The sequence below is a fragment of the Muntiacus reevesi genome, chromosome 8 (assembly GCF_963930625.1).
Source record: "Muntiacus reevesi chromosome 8, mMunRee1.1, whole genome shotgun sequence".
Taxonomy (NCBI): domain Eukaryota; kingdom Metazoa; phylum Chordata; class Mammalia; order Artiodactyla; family Cervidae; genus Muntiacus; species Muntiacus reevesi.
In genome coordinates, this window is record NC_089256.1 from 72,334,687 (window position 1) to 72,350,112 (window position 15,426).

At 40.8% G+C, this 15,426-nt stretch overlaps 1 protein-coding gene across 6 annotated transcripts in view; it reads right to left on the reverse strand.

Annotated features, from left to right (window-relative positions):
* FNDC3B (fibronectin type III domain containing 3B) overlaps positions 1-15,426 on the reverse strand; it is a 350,375-nt gene that overhangs the window by 264,245 nt on the left and 70,704 nt on the right. For 4 of the 6 annotated variants that reach the window (XM_065942279.1, XM_065942281.1, XM_065942280.1 and 1 more), the window contains one exon: positions 9,443-9,581. In XM_065942279.1, coding sequence (XP_065798351.1) covers positions 9,443-9,553 — 111 coding nt within the window. In that variant the 5' untranslated portion in view covers positions 9,554-9,581. The remainder of the gene's footprint in view (positions 1-9,442; positions 9,582-15,426) is intronic. The other 2 variants (XM_065942284.1, XM_065942285.1) reach the window with 1 other exon arrangement.

The following is a 15,426-nucleotide window of genomic DNA, read 5'->3' on the forward strand; positions in this document are numbered from 1 at the left end:
CCCTCTAACCAGTTTGTGAACAGTAAAACCAAGGCGCCTGGTTGTTTCTTCTGCCCTTCCAACACTTTGATGAGTGTTCAATGTGGCACTGACTGGGGACTTGAATACTCTTCACCGAGAAGCAGAGGCCAAATAAAAGAACACAAGGGTCCAAAGTCGTAAGACCTATAACTGAAATCCTTCTACGAGCTACATGAGCCAGAGTCCATACTACTTCATGTTACAAGTTATACAAGGAAAGTAGAAAACTAAGAGACTTAAAATCACTTCATCAGTATGATACAATGAGTGTGCCCGAAAAGTCTTAAATAGTTTTGCTTTTAAAAGCCGGTATGTGTGAGCACAAGAAACAATTGCAAAGCTAAAAAAAAAAAAAAAAAAAAAAAGGTAAACAATTCCCAGGTTGCAAGTTCAGCTGACCACAGAGCTCAGGCAAGTTTGGGAATTGAGTTAAGTGGACAAAGGGGGCCTGAGGACAGTACTCCCCACCCAAAGTGGGCGGCTGCGACTTTGTATCCGTCAACTGTTGCCACGTGGGATGACCAGCCCAGTCACCAGATCTCCTGGGTTTTTTAAAAAACAGAAAGATCCAGAGTTTTGTGTAAATCTTCCCATTTTTAACGATTGGCACCTAATTATTTATTTGTTAATCATAAAGCTTTTTTTTCTTTTTTAATGCCTGTACGAAAAAGTAATAGGTAGCCAGTTTTTAAGCCCTGGTTCAGATGAATTAAATTTGTTCAGTTTGTTCATCCTTCATTCATTCTGAAGGACTTACTGAATGCTAGCTACCTTAATGAATGCTACCTCAGACGCCAGGTACAGCATGACCAGGAGACAACCCCTACTCCTCCAGAGTTTAGAGTGCAACCAGACAGTCACACACTGCAATAAGTTGAAAACAATCATAATGTTAAAACCACCACAGAGTTTTAAATTGCTGTTATTTTGCAGTGCAACCTTGCCACGCCAGTGTTTTACCTTAATCCTCTCCTTTTTGAAGGCAGCTCTATTTCTACCATTTGAAGGATACTGACTATATCTTGTATCTTATTATTATTGCCTTTGGCTAATTAAATTCTGAAGTGTCTCTCAACCCAGACAGCTCAGAGCTGTCATAATTATATATCATATGTCATAATTATTGTGAGTGCCACATATAACACCCTCCTCTGCAAGGCATCAACATTTTCCTTTATGAGACAGATTATATATAGGCTATGCCTTTTCGGAAGGCTTTGTAGTGAATGGAATTGGCAAACCTAATGTAGACAGGATTGTAAAATCAGACCACAGACCTGGAAAACTCAGACTTTTTTTTCTTTTTTTCTTTTTTTACAGTTCGGAGGAAGTCCTCAGAAACGTGGGCAGCTTCCTGCACTGCTAGAAAGCACTTTGGTTAAGGTTGCTCATGGTCCTCACCTCCACAGAGTTGGAAATTGTGAGGGACAGAATCAAGAAGCCAAGAGTGGATCACCAGACTGGATGCACAAAGGACACACAGATTCTCTAGAAAGAATACTGGAAGAGCAAAGTTTCCAGAAAAGAGATTCTAGAATGCATAGATACAGTTTGCCGGGGGCATCACTAATATTAGTTCTCCACTGATTATGCTGTCCCTACAGAGTATTCACATTTCACACCACAGAAACTGATTACATGATTATGCAAAGCTTGACTAACTTCCAGCATGATATCGCAGTTCTGGCTCAGCCTCCCCACAGACACTCTTCCTTGCCTGGTGTGTTTTTCTGCTTGCCTCTTCCGTTCCCCACCCCCTCCCTGGATGCTCCCAAGACACTGATACACTCTGCAACCCAAGCACTTCTCCCCTGGTCTCAGTTCAGTTCAGTTCAGTTCAGTCGCTCAGTCGTGTCCGACTCTCTGCGACCCCATGAATTGCAGCACACCAGGCCTCCCTGTCCATCACCAACTCCCAGAGTTCACTCAAACTCATGCCCATCGAGTCGGTGATGCCATCCAGCCATGTCATCCTCTGTCGTCCCCTTCTCCTCCTGCCCCCAATCCCTCCCAGCATCAGGGTCTTTTCCAATGAGTCAACTCTTTGCATGAGGGGGCCAAAGTATTGGAGTTTCAGCTTCAGCATCAGTCCTTCTAATGAACACCCAGGACTGATCTCCTCTAGGATGGACTGGTTGGATCTCCTTGCAGTCCAAGGGACTCTCAAGAGTCTTCTCCAACACCACAGTTCAAAAGCATCAATTTTTCAGCACTCAGCTTTCTTCACAGTCCAACTCTCACATCCACACATGTCTCCCCTAGTCTACACATGTGTAAATATAGCCTTTTTCTTTTTTTTTTTCTTTTTGTAAACCACATTTTGCTCCCCAACTAGACTGCTCATTCCTTTAGGGCAAAAACAGTGTCTTATTCAGCTTTGTGTCACCAACACCTAATACAGTCCTGCAGAGAAGACAACGAGAGATGCTTATGCAGATGAACAAATCTGTTATTCAGTCACTCCTTAATTCAGTCATAAATCTTACCCTCTCACTCCTCCTTTCCACCCCAAATCTCAAAGAAGAGAGGCTGACAATCTTGACACGAGAGGCCTTGTAACTGTGAGTAGTAAAGAGAATGTGAAAGGCAGTTTGCAATAATAATTTTCTTTAAACATATGCACAAGTTACACATTCCTCACAGGCGGTGATGCTGAAGAGTCTGATCCAAAACTGCATTTCCCCATGTTGGGTTTCCCAAACCCAACATTTCACCAGTCTAACTTTTTCTACCTGCCAGCTCAAGCCCCTGCCTCTAAATAAGGGGGTATCATAAAATGAGACGTTATCTAATATTATTCAGCAATAATATTTTAATTGCAGTCCCATTCTCACTTGAATATCCTTTTCCTGGGCAAGGCTCCCAAAAGCCATTTATTCGTTTTTCTACACCATACTGACGGTGATCCTCTTTCTGCGTCCCCCTGACATGGTGGTCGTCTATATGTTTGAAGAGTAAACCTGTGTGGTGAGAGGATCTGAACTACTGATTGCAAGAAGGAAGCTGTCAGGGGAAATGTTCTTAAGAAGATATCAACCTGAACCGACAAGGTCACTGGACTAGTAGAAGTACATCTGATGTAGAAGGCATGCTGATGACGAGCACCATCTGAACATGGAACATTTTAACATATTCAGTGTGCTGTCGGGGAATGTGTACTCAAAATAATGTGCTGGGGAAACTCTGGCTACGTATGCTGTCTGGGGGAAACAAAGGCTTTCAAAAAGTAGAAACCAAAGGGGGAAAAAACCTCACTCCCAATGAAATGACCTGCTAAATGCTGATCAACCAAAACAGGCAAAAGTCAAGTCCATTGGACAGGACTGAGGTAACTGTAACCTCCTGTCTTCCAGGGAATGTTTATTAACAGGATATCCCAGAAAATCAGTTTTCTGTTTACATTTAAGGAGATCTACTACCTGAAACAGAGGCTTGAAAAAGAATGCTCATTAGCTGTTAATATTCAGGAAGCTTAAAAGGAAAAAAAAAAGCAAAACATAAGAAATAAAAATGACAAAACATGCTCTAGGTGCTCTGTGTGTTGAATTCTTAGTTAGGACAAGGAGACATCTAACTCTATCCCCACCCCACTGACCTAGTGATATGTCCATGAGAAGTGTCACTAAGAATGTATACAAAGTGGCATGCCACCATCATGGAGGTCTGTCAGAGTTACAGATTAAATAAGCAAATCAGTCAATTCTATGTGAACACTCTGTTCTCAACCCAACAGTTTCCTTATTTACCTGGCAGCCGCTGTAATTCTTCTTAAGAGATAATTAAAATATTAAGCCAACAAAACAAGTTGGAAGTTGGGCTGATGTTTATTCTTTCATGTTCAAAACAAGCTGTTACTTAAAATCTGCAAAATGTGCTGAAAGTTCATAACAAAGATAGTTAATACACTGTTAGGTTCTAAAATGTAATGTATGAAATGTAATATTTTGACTACTGAAGGACATTCACTGTAATTTATACAGACACACACAAAAACTCAGGTGGAAACCTGAGCTTTACAACTCAAGAATAATATGTGGTTAGGCATATTAAGGGAAGTAAACTTTATTTAGCTACATTGATCTATTTAGAGGTAGAAGAAATTACAGTGAGAGAAGAGGAACCAAACATGAGGAAGCGCAGTTTCAGATCAGACTCTTAAGCATCACCGTCTGTGAGGAAAACGTAACTTGTGCAAACGTTTAAAGAAAATTATTACTGCAAACTGCAATCCACGTTTTCTCTACTACTCACAGTTACAAGGCCTCTCGTGTCATGATTGTCAGCCTGTCTTCTTTGAGATTTGGTGTGGAAAGGAGGAGTGAGAGGGTAAGATTACAGTGAGGGCAAGCAGAAAATAGAAATTTTTTTTAATTCAGAAAACAATAGTTAAGCTGTTCAAAAAAAATTTTTTTTTTAATTTTAAATAAGCTGCTCAATTTTACTTCTAGGTGTATGTATATGAGAAACAAAAACACACATCCACACAAAAATTTGTATACATACATTCATAGAAGTATTATTCATAATAACCACAAAAAAAAATGGAAACAATCCAAACGTCCATCAAATGACGAACACTAGAGTATTATCAGGCAATAAAAATGCTAGAAAGGACAGGTATGCCTCATTTTAGTGCACTTTTTTGCTTTGTTGAGCTTCACAGATAATTGTTTTTTACAAATTGAAGGTTTAACATGGCAGCTCTGTGTGGAGTAAGTCTATTGGCGCCATTTTTCCAAAAGTATTTGCCCGATTCAGGGTCTATGTCACATTCTGGTAATTCTTACAATATTTCAAACTTATTCATTATGGTGATCTGCAATCAAGACCTTTGATGTTACTGTATTACAAAAAGATTACAACTCACTGAAGGCTCAGATGGTTAGCATTTTTTAGCAACAAAATATTTTTAAATTAAGGTATGTACCTTTTTTTAGACATGCACAGTTAAAAGTCTACACAGTATAGTGTAAACAGAATGTTTACATGCACCAAGAAACCAAAAAATTCATATGACTCACTTTATTGCAACACTGGCTTTACTGCAGTTGTTGGAACTGAAACTCACAGTATCTCCAAGATAGTCTATAGTGATACATGGTACAACATGGCCAAGACTCAAAAACATTATGCTAATGAGAGAAGCCAGACATAAAAGATCACATATTGTATCATTTCATTTATATGAAATGTCGAGTGGGCAAATTACCTACAGAGACAGAAGGTAGATGAGTGCTTGCCTAGGAATAAGGGAGAGAAGGGAATGGGGAACAACAGCTACAGGGTTTCCTTCTAGGGTGATAAAAATGTTCTGAGATTAATGGTAGTCATGGTTGCACAATTCAGTGAACATAATCAATTTCATCGACTGTATATATTAAATAAGTGAATTACGGCATGTGGATTAAAATTCCCTGGGGGCTCAGATGGTAAAGAATCTGCCTGCAGTGCAGGAGACCTGGGTTCTATCCCTGGGTTGGGAAGATGCCCTAAAGAAGGAAACGGCTACCCACTCCAATATTCTTGCCTGGAGAACTCCATGGACAGAAGAGCCTGGTGGGGTCGCAAAGAATCGGACATGACTGAGCGACTTTGACTTCACTTCACATGGCATATGGATTATATCTCAGTAGAGCTATTAAATAAGTTCTTTCTACCCACCTTGTATATTTGTTACTGTTATTCTTGCTCATTTCTTTAGTTGATGATATACTTTAAATCTTCATTCATAATGAGGCTGGCTTTTCATTTTAAGAAAAGAATCATCCTTTTCCTGCTACTTACACAAAATGACAGACCTAGGTTTCAACCTTAACATGACTTCTGATAATGAAAATTAACAGTGTTTCTTGGTTAGAGCCAGAACAGAGCAGAGAATCTTGCCAAGAACTCATCTTAATTAAATCCAGAAACCAACAGGACAGAAATCAGGAGCGGGGGGGCTGAGGGGACTGAAGAGCTTTCTCATAACCGTGTGGTTCTTTTGCATACAGAGAAATGTTTAGAATGTCCTCAGCACAGCTGCAAAGTATTAAGAACACTGTAAACACATACAAGGTAAGCTTCACTGGATACACTCCTAACAGAAATGGAGAGGGAGAACCCGTGGCCGGAGGGCAGCTCTTTAGGACGGTACAGTGTGAGAAGCGGCTCCACGTCTCTCACCCCACGGGTCTGACGGGACATATCTGCAAGGTCTGTCACTAAAGTCAGCCTGGTGCCTCCACATGGTCCTTGTTAGGAAGTACTGGCCTCAAGGGACAACACAGCTAACGTCTCAGGAAACACCACACAGACTTCTCCCTCTGGTGTGGCCCCTGCGTCCTGATTCTCTCGTGCAAACCCGTCCGAGCATCGTACAGCACACCCAAGCAGCAAACACCGGCAGGCGCCCCAGGCAAGAACTCAAATCTCTGGCAGTTTCTGACTCTTGGATCCTCACTTTTGGTCCCTGTTCTTTTCGGTGATCCCCTCGCTCTCCCTCTCCCCTACCTCCTCTCTGGTATTCCTCCATCATTTTTGGTTTTGCTTGTTCCTTGGATCTGCCTTCCCCTTGTGCCTTAGCCCAGGTTCCACACACAGGCCTTAAGGACTACCACAGGTAACTCTGACATAACTAAATGTTAGGACGCAAAGGAAAGAGTGAAGGCTTGAGGGAATGAGGAACACATAGAATGGGGCTCTGGGGACAGAAAGAGGCAAAAAAGAGGCACACAGGCCACTGTCTCAGCTGAGCCAGTGACACAGAGGCAACAGCAAGGCAAGATAAACCTCAGGCTGTTCCTACTGAGAGGAATATTTCAAACACATTCTGCCCAATTAACAGCTGTTCCCCATTAAGGGAAATTTAGGGGTAGTATCAGTCAACAGCTTGGCCCACATAACCTAAATGCTTCTAGCACAATTAGACATATCTGCAAATTAGAAAGACAAACATTTCCTTCCAATGAGATTTGTTTACAGTAAGTGTACCCTGGTCTGACAAAGCTTGAGGTTTGTGACTGTATAAAACAGATTAACAAGTTTTCCCATTTCTTCACTTTATAGAAAGCTTCTCAGGTGAAATCAAAACGTGATCTTATTAACTTATTACACAGTTGCTACTTAAGAGTTGAGATAGATATGTGAAGTAGAGAACACAACAAGGCCTTCTAATGAAGTCTAGCCTTTTTAGTCTTTGGTCATTTCTGGAAGCAAAGGAGTTTACTTCTGAAGGGAAAACTGGAAAATTCTAAGGGTTCTGTATGCCGGCTTATAAACTACAAACCACTACTCTATATAAGATGAATTACAGAAACAAGGGAGAAATCATCAAAACACAAAAATGGTGCAGAGCAACACAGATGGGTGGTCTCAGGTCTCCCAGGTACATACGCAAAATGGAATCGAGACACCTGAGAGACTGGAGTTGCTTTTCAAGTTTAGTCACTTTGAATACCTTGGCCCACCTCCCCCTATTTTTGGGGGGCAGATCTTAGTGAGATCTTAGTTCCCCAACCACTGATTGAACCAGCGCCCCTAGCAGTAGAAGCACTGGAGCGCCGGGTCTTAACCATAAACCACCAGGGAAGTCCCAACTAGCCCTTTTTTAAATCATTTTAACCAGTGCAAAGAAAGGAAATAGAGCAGAGGCTCTATTTAGAGAAGAACTGTTGGAGCAGGGATATGAGATATAACTGGGGGCGGGTGGAGGGAGGGATGTGGAGTCAAGGAGCGGGGTTTGTTTTTGTTAGGTGGGCCAGAGGGATAGCTATTTGTGTGTTTAAGATAAAAGATACAACAGTAGATTGGTGGAAATGAGCCAAGAGAATCAGGAGTCAGGAAAGGAGGTACTTCCATCAGTGGCAAGACAGGAAGAAATTTATTCAACTGACAAACATTTATTGAGCACCTATTAGACATTCTTTGCTCTTAAGAAGTTCACCATCTAGTGCAGGAGAAAGTAATACATATAAATCATTAAACAGCAAAGCAAGACCCATCAGAGGTATATACAAAGTATTAATGTACTATGCTGGATAGTGTTAATGTACTATGACAGACGAGGTGGGGGGGGGAGCGGCAGACAGCAGCGTACTGACATCAAATGGCCAATTAACTTATCTAAATTATTAATATATTTTGCATAAATATTTTCCAAGCAATCGTTCCCAATTCTACTTTCAATAAAACAAAGACTCCTACTTTTATGCTTCTAAAGAACTATACAAATATAAAAAGTGGCATTTATTTAGTACCAGACTGATGGAACCAGTTTTAGTAGTCAATTAAAAAATTCAGGAGTGGAAGAAGATGGAGGAGGAGAAAGACAGGGAGATGAGGGAGATCACCAGCCTCTCCACAAATACATCCATAACTCATCAAGAAAAAAAAAATCTCATCAAGATATGGAACCACTCCTACAAAGCAACCTCTAGGTGACAGCAAAAGATCCCAGGCCTCCAGGGGCACAGGCTAAGCTCCTTGGAATGAGGTAGGACAAAGATAAAGACATAAAAAGGGAAGAGACAACACAGAACTTCTGGAGGGGGGCTTGTGCCCTGAGGGAGGGAAGGAATGGTGAAGGAGGAAGAGTTTCCCTGCACTGGGAAGCTCCCTCTCAGGCAGGACCAGGGGGTACCAAAGGGGAGAGCCTGCAAAGCCGGGACCTAGAAGGCAGAATACAGAGAAAGCTGCACTTCCCAGCCCATAAGCAGCTCACAGACCTTGGCCCTGATCAGATGGTGAACTTGAGGAGCCGAGAAAAAATTTAAGTAATGTTATCAGAGACAATATCTGTCCCTAATAATTTTTGAAGTTTTACTTACTGTTTAAATTTTTTCCCAAGTGCTACAGGAATGAGCTCAGGAATAACTTTTCTACTCTGCAATGTTAAGTAGCTAGTGACAAAGAAAGGAGTTTTACAGAAAACAAGGACTATCATTTTCACAGCAGCGGACTTGCTGCCCTGGAGCCAGGACTTGGAAGGACTGCTCCAGGAGCCAGAGCGGGTTCACACACACCTGTGTGTCTTGTCGGGGTCAGTCACCTCCTGCATGAGATCAAAACCTGGCTAAACCTCTGGGCATCCTGCTCAGGCCATCCTGCTCTGGCCAATCAGGAAAAATCAGTCAAGCACAATACACGACATGAGTAAACACGACTTTATTCCAAAAACTTGTACATATTTTCAAAATGATTCATTTCAAAAGTCACTTGTTTTTGATGCTTCAAGAATACCAGCTAGATTAGGTAAAGTTTGCTGTTCTCAAAAACTACAACTTCTGGTATTTTAAAAAATCATATAGTGATTCTACAATGGAAACGACCTCTAGAGAATGACAACAGTTCAAGATCAGAGATCTTTGAATCTCAAAATAAAACAATTTCTGGGATAATGTTTCCCACTTGGGCAACTTAAATCTTCTCTTACTGCACCTACCTGCTGAGCCGCATCTCCATTCACCAAGTGAGGCATCATGGCAACCTCTCCGTTCAGCAACGGTGGCAGTTCCAGAGGGATCTGGTCGGTCATCATCATTGTGACGTACATTCATGGAGAATTTCCCTCAGCTGGCTTCCTGAAAGAAAATCACCATTTGTAAAAAGAACTCAAGAATGCAAAAATTCACCTGTAACAAGTCAGCTATTTAAGCGCACCATCATGAGGTCAGCTGAAACTCAAATTCTTCCAATTGGTGTTGGATTTAGAAGGGGTGAAGCAAAACCCAGGGTGGCTTCCCAGGTAGCTCAATTGTTAAAGAATCCGCCCGCCATGAGGAGACCTAGGTTCAATCCCTGGGTTGGGAAGATCCCCTAGAGAAGGGAATGGCAACCCACTCCAAAATTCTAGCCTGGAGAATTCCATGGACAGAGGAGCCTGGTGGGCTACAGTTCATGGGGCTGCAAAGAGTCAGACATGACTGAACAGCTAAGCACAGACAGCAAAGCTCAAGGAAAACAGCTCGAAATGAGAGACCACAGACCTGAGTCTCTAAGCAGTCAAGTAAACACAACCTCCAGTTCTTCAGCCTTGTTATTTAGAATTTTTTTTTTTTGTTATTTAGAAATTTATGAATAATATTAAATCCCCTAAACCTGGAGATCTTCCTCGGAATAAAATGAGATAATCTGAGAAGATAGAAGTGTCAAATGAACATTTATCATGCTATCTCTAAGGTAATTACAGAAAAATGAAGCCAAAGAGAATGACTTCTAAGAAGTTTTTCTTTCTCATTAGGATCAAAATACTGTTCATAAGCAGTTACTCCAAGCAAAGGTTAACTACCTACACTGCAGTTGTTGCAATTTCTGACCTTGCTATTAACTCAGTAATTAATCAAGTTCTAATTCTCTCTCTCCCATCATCTCCTTGAACTGGATTTATCCTGTTGCCTATTTACAGCCTTATTACTTGTGCCTATCTTGAACTTTCCTGTACCTAATAGTACCTACAATACCTTGTACAGAATAAGACTTAAACACACATTTCATGGTTTCCACAGAATAAATGATTTTCATGTAGGAATTCAAAACAACACAAAGCCCACTTTCATTCCATAACGGTACCTGCCACTACTATCTAGCTTTTCAAAAAAACAGCAGGAACACAATAAATTTCTATTTAAGATTATATGTATTCTTTAAGAAGTATTTACCCATCCTTCACTTATGTCTAAAATTTTTGCCACAAAAAGTTTAATAGCATTGACAAAGGAGAATAAACAAACACACACATGCATACACTATTTTAAATCAGTTCAGAAATAAACTGCCATACAGTTCATTTTAAATTTTTTCTCATTTATAATAAAGTTCTCAAAAAGTTCAAATTCAAGACTTTTGGGAAATGAATCCTTTAATACTCAATATCCAAATCAGGCAAAATAGCAGGTCAAGTCCTTTAATGTCTATCTCTAAATTGTCTCAAGTGTGACGGAAATATTTCTTAAAATCTCCATTCTGAACATTAAATATATTTCCCTCCCCTCAAGCCCACCCAAAAGAAATTCCTTCCCTGGAAGTATCAAATGATGCATACAAGCCACCCAAGAGATTATAAATTTTTTATTTTAAATAGGTAAAATTTTACACTATTCATTATAACCCTATTTGGAAAAACTAATTATTTTAAGTACCAAACAACAAAGTCATGTCCCAACTAGGGAAGCACATTCTATAATAACAAGTCTTATAATTCAGTGTTAACAGTACCATCATGCTGTTTTATGAGGTAATTACTCAGTTCCTAAGCAAATAAAAGTATAAAACTCAAAACCCAATAGTTTATCCTAATGTAGGAAACAGAACTTTTTCACAGTAAAATTAACCAAGATAACTTCCACTGACACCATGAAGCCATCAACTGCTTGATTTTGAGTAGTACTACTAACAGAGTACTAATACTCATTTCAATTTTATTTCAAATATACTTAACCCTACGCGTGCACAAGGAGACGAATGATTACTTTTCCTCAAACTGATATTACACAGGCCTATTTCTTAAGCGTGGTGTTTTATCTAATGATTCTTCAACACTGGAGGCTGAATAAACAGGGCAGTAACTTACACGAGAGGTCTGAGGATAAAGCATCTGCACATAAAGAAGCACTCCACACTCACCCCCACCTTTCCCTCACTCCTTCCCAAGGAAGAGTCCCAAAGCACTTGCTCGTGATGGAGACCGTGGCTCTGTCCTCTGTCCTCCCCTCTGCTGAAGCAGTGAGCACCAGTGCCTTCTCCCACAAGGGACAGTCCTGATCAGCTCACAGACAAGCACAAGGACGGAACCTACTCTCTCTTCATTCAGTGAACACAGGCACTGGTAGAAGGACATAACTATGATCTAGTGAAAAAAAATTCAGGCAATCCTAACCACCCATCCCTAAGACCAAAGAACGTCTCAACTCCAACATTAATATCTAACACTTACAATTCCAATTTTAGACACCTTCTGGTTGGCGTCATGATAAACAATAGAATTTGCTATCATCAAAATACAGCAATCCAGCCCCACAGGCTGGCGCTCTTAAGCACAGGTGTCAGGTCAAAGTTGGGTAGTTAAACTCCAGGTTCTGCAACTGTGGGATAAAAGGGTCGATCCTAGTTCCATGAAAGTCTTATAAATATAAGATGAGAGAAGGTGGGAACCCACACAGAGTTGAAAAAATCCCAGAGAAACAAAATCTGCTGGCACAAAGAAATAATTGTATTTGCTTTTGAAAATCATATAGGCAACTTTGGGCAATGTAACTATTCCATACAAAAAAAAAACCATGCCTGAGTCCTATAATTCTTTCCTACTAGATGATAGATTATCTGCCTCACAGATGTGCAGTGGCTGCTGCAAATTACTGAGAGGGGAAGATGGGAAACTGTGCATAAAAAAGTCAACTATATATACAATCAACTCCTTAGACAGCATACAGTGGGAACTTATAAACACCATGCACTCCTAGTGCCCCGACTCAACCAGCCAACAACCATACCTTTAATCATGGAGAAAAAGGGAAGAATGAATAAAGTGAACTCTGCCATAGAGTCTCACTTCTCATAATCAAAACTGTTAATCCTCTTTACCCTAGGACACCAGCTTGCTAAAAATCCAACGCCTATTTTTTAGTCCCCAAGAGGTCCACCAAAGGCAAATCAGATTTTATCCTGCCTACAATACAAGGTTTCTAGATCTGGATGGGGTGGTTCACACAGTCAACAATGTTTAAATACCCCTTTCTACACTCCATGCACATACAGAGGATACGTTCATTTGCCTGGAATTCAAGGGACATACAAAAAAAGTAATAAATTATCTCTAGGCAAGAAAATGCCCAGCTATTTAACAAGGCAACTGCCTGGCAACCAGTCCTTAAATCATCATGGAACAGAAACCATTTAGTGCCATGGACTGTAGAAAGGACAAGAGAAAAGGCAGGAAGAAGAAGTATAAAAGAATGAAAACCATAGATGCAAAGCATAAGACTTAGGGTACAAAGCAATACTGTACTATGGTTATTACCTAGTTTTGGTTATTTCCTAGGGATGGAGATGGGTTGGGAGGAAGTAATGACTTTCCCAAATACAAAGTCAAATGTTCAGGCTGCAAACTGGGAAAACCACTCGGCCCTAACCATTGACAGTTAAAGGTTAAGTCAGACCAAGAGACTGGGGAAGGCTTGCCACGCATCAGTGATTAAATGGTGACCGCTCCCCAAAAAAGTGAGTCTCCTCTGTTTTGGCTGGTAATCCAAACAAAACTACACATTTACCCAAATTTAAACAGGTGTGCCTCAGCCCCACTGCTTTGAGGAGAGCTGGAGAATGTGACATACCTAAGAAAGATGACCGAACTTTTTAAATGGAATTTTTTAAATGAAGCAATGAATGTGGAAGGCTTACTATCCAAAGAGTTAACTTTAAGGACCAAAAACTTTATTTGCCATGATTGTGGATGGAAATTATACATTTTCTAACCTCATTATAGAGCAGGCTGGTCCATAACTTTATTTTTTCTTAGGGATGTAGGGTCACTGTTTACAATACTGTGTTCAGTCACAAGGTGATGTAGTAGGGAGTTCCTAGGCTTTCTGACCTTACCTACTCAGAGAAATTTTCCCCAACTTTGAGTTCTTATGCTTAAATTCTACGTTTTTTCCTCTCTTCCTCATTAGGTTGTACCTCAAACCACACCTCCTCAACTCTGAGAATCATACTCGATTTGCTATCTTAATCTTCCTTGGGCTGGGAAGCCAGGTTGTTGGTTCCGTACACAGAGGCGTGGTCTCCGGGGTCTCAGAAGCTCTGCTCTGTGCCCTGCGTCCTGATCCCTGGATAACTGAGCTGGAACTGCTTTCCATGTCAGAAAGTCTCATGAGAAATCATCCCAACAAAACCCTCATTATCCTGGTCTGGGTTCCTTCTCCCCTAGACAGATGTGTATCTGAGTAGGCCAAAGCGATCACAGAACGCATGCATTTTACTCAAGACTCTCCCACATCCACACTGTCCTTGCATACAACAGAGTTTTCACAATAAATTCATTCTTAGATTTTCCAGGCAAGAATACTGGAGCGGGTTGCCATTTCCTTCTCCAGGAGATCCTCCCAACCCAGGGATTGAACCCGGGTCTCCCTCATTGTAGGCAGACGCTTTACCGTCTGAGCCACCAGGGAAGTCCTTTTTACAAATAAAGAATCAATAAATGTGCTGCAAGACTAATCCGAATAAACCAATGGAAAACAGATGACATCTACTACAATGTTTTTTTTCTAATTCTCTGAATATTTTTTTTCACACACAGAGTTCCAAGGTTTCACTCCTATTCTTTTTAATTCTTACTTATCCATGCTTCCAGTTCAAAGAATTCAGTGACAACCACAGGCCATCACAACCTCTCCCCTAACCACACATCCTAACAGAAAACCACAAGTGCTTCATGCCTGGCCAGTTCTGTTCTTTTGACTGACAGGGAAGGGATGCCACGTGAGCTCTTGCGGTTGACTTCCCTCTCGCCTGAAAGTAAGTCGTGTGTTACCTTCCTTACCTGCAGGGAGGCCCAGAACCAAAGAGGTAAGCTAATGGCAAGGGTGGGGGCTGGGCAGGCTGAAAAACAGATCCTCACTGTTAGTAAGACATTTAGTGCTGTCCAAATATGACCCTAAAGCTTTTACAAAACACCTTATTTTAAAATAATATTACAAAGGGTCTTCAGTTTTTACAGTACTCTAGGCACTAGGTTATTACTTTTTCCTTTTCTTTTGCTTCCCTCACTCCAAGTCTAAAAAGGTTTTCCATGGTATTTTGGCCCCACACTATGCTAAGAAACATACGGCCAATTTCATAAAAAAAAGAAAAACCTGATTCTCAGGAGAGAACCACAGACCCACTTCCAAAGGCCAGAGAAAGCAGTTATATACTAGGAAGAATTTCTAACTTGAAAAAAATCAAAGCCTTCATCACTGCTGGGAGAGTTTTAAGTCTGTGGGTCTGGCCTTCAAATGAGTAACAAAATGTCCTGCACCTCACTCCATGGGCCAATGACCCAAATTTCCTTACATTAATTCAAGATGTGAGTGAGCAGTACAGTACACAAATTAGTTTCAGATGACAAGAGGAAAAAAACCCCAAGAGCACCAAAAGGAACAAAACATAACCATCAGTGCCAAATGATTTGACCCCGCGGGGTGAAAGGAGATGGACTCCCCGAGTTAAATCTCAGGCCAGTGCCAAGGTGCAGGCTCCCAGGCTCTTTACCTACACCTTCATGTGACTTTTGACCTATTCTAAACCATCCCAGGGAAGTGCAGAAAACGTAAAAGCAGAACGAGAACCAATAAGAGGAATGCATCGTGTCAATCATACTTCAATTTTTTCTTTAAAAAAAAAAAAAAAAGCACATCATCAGTTTTAACTTTTTGCTTCTATCTGCAA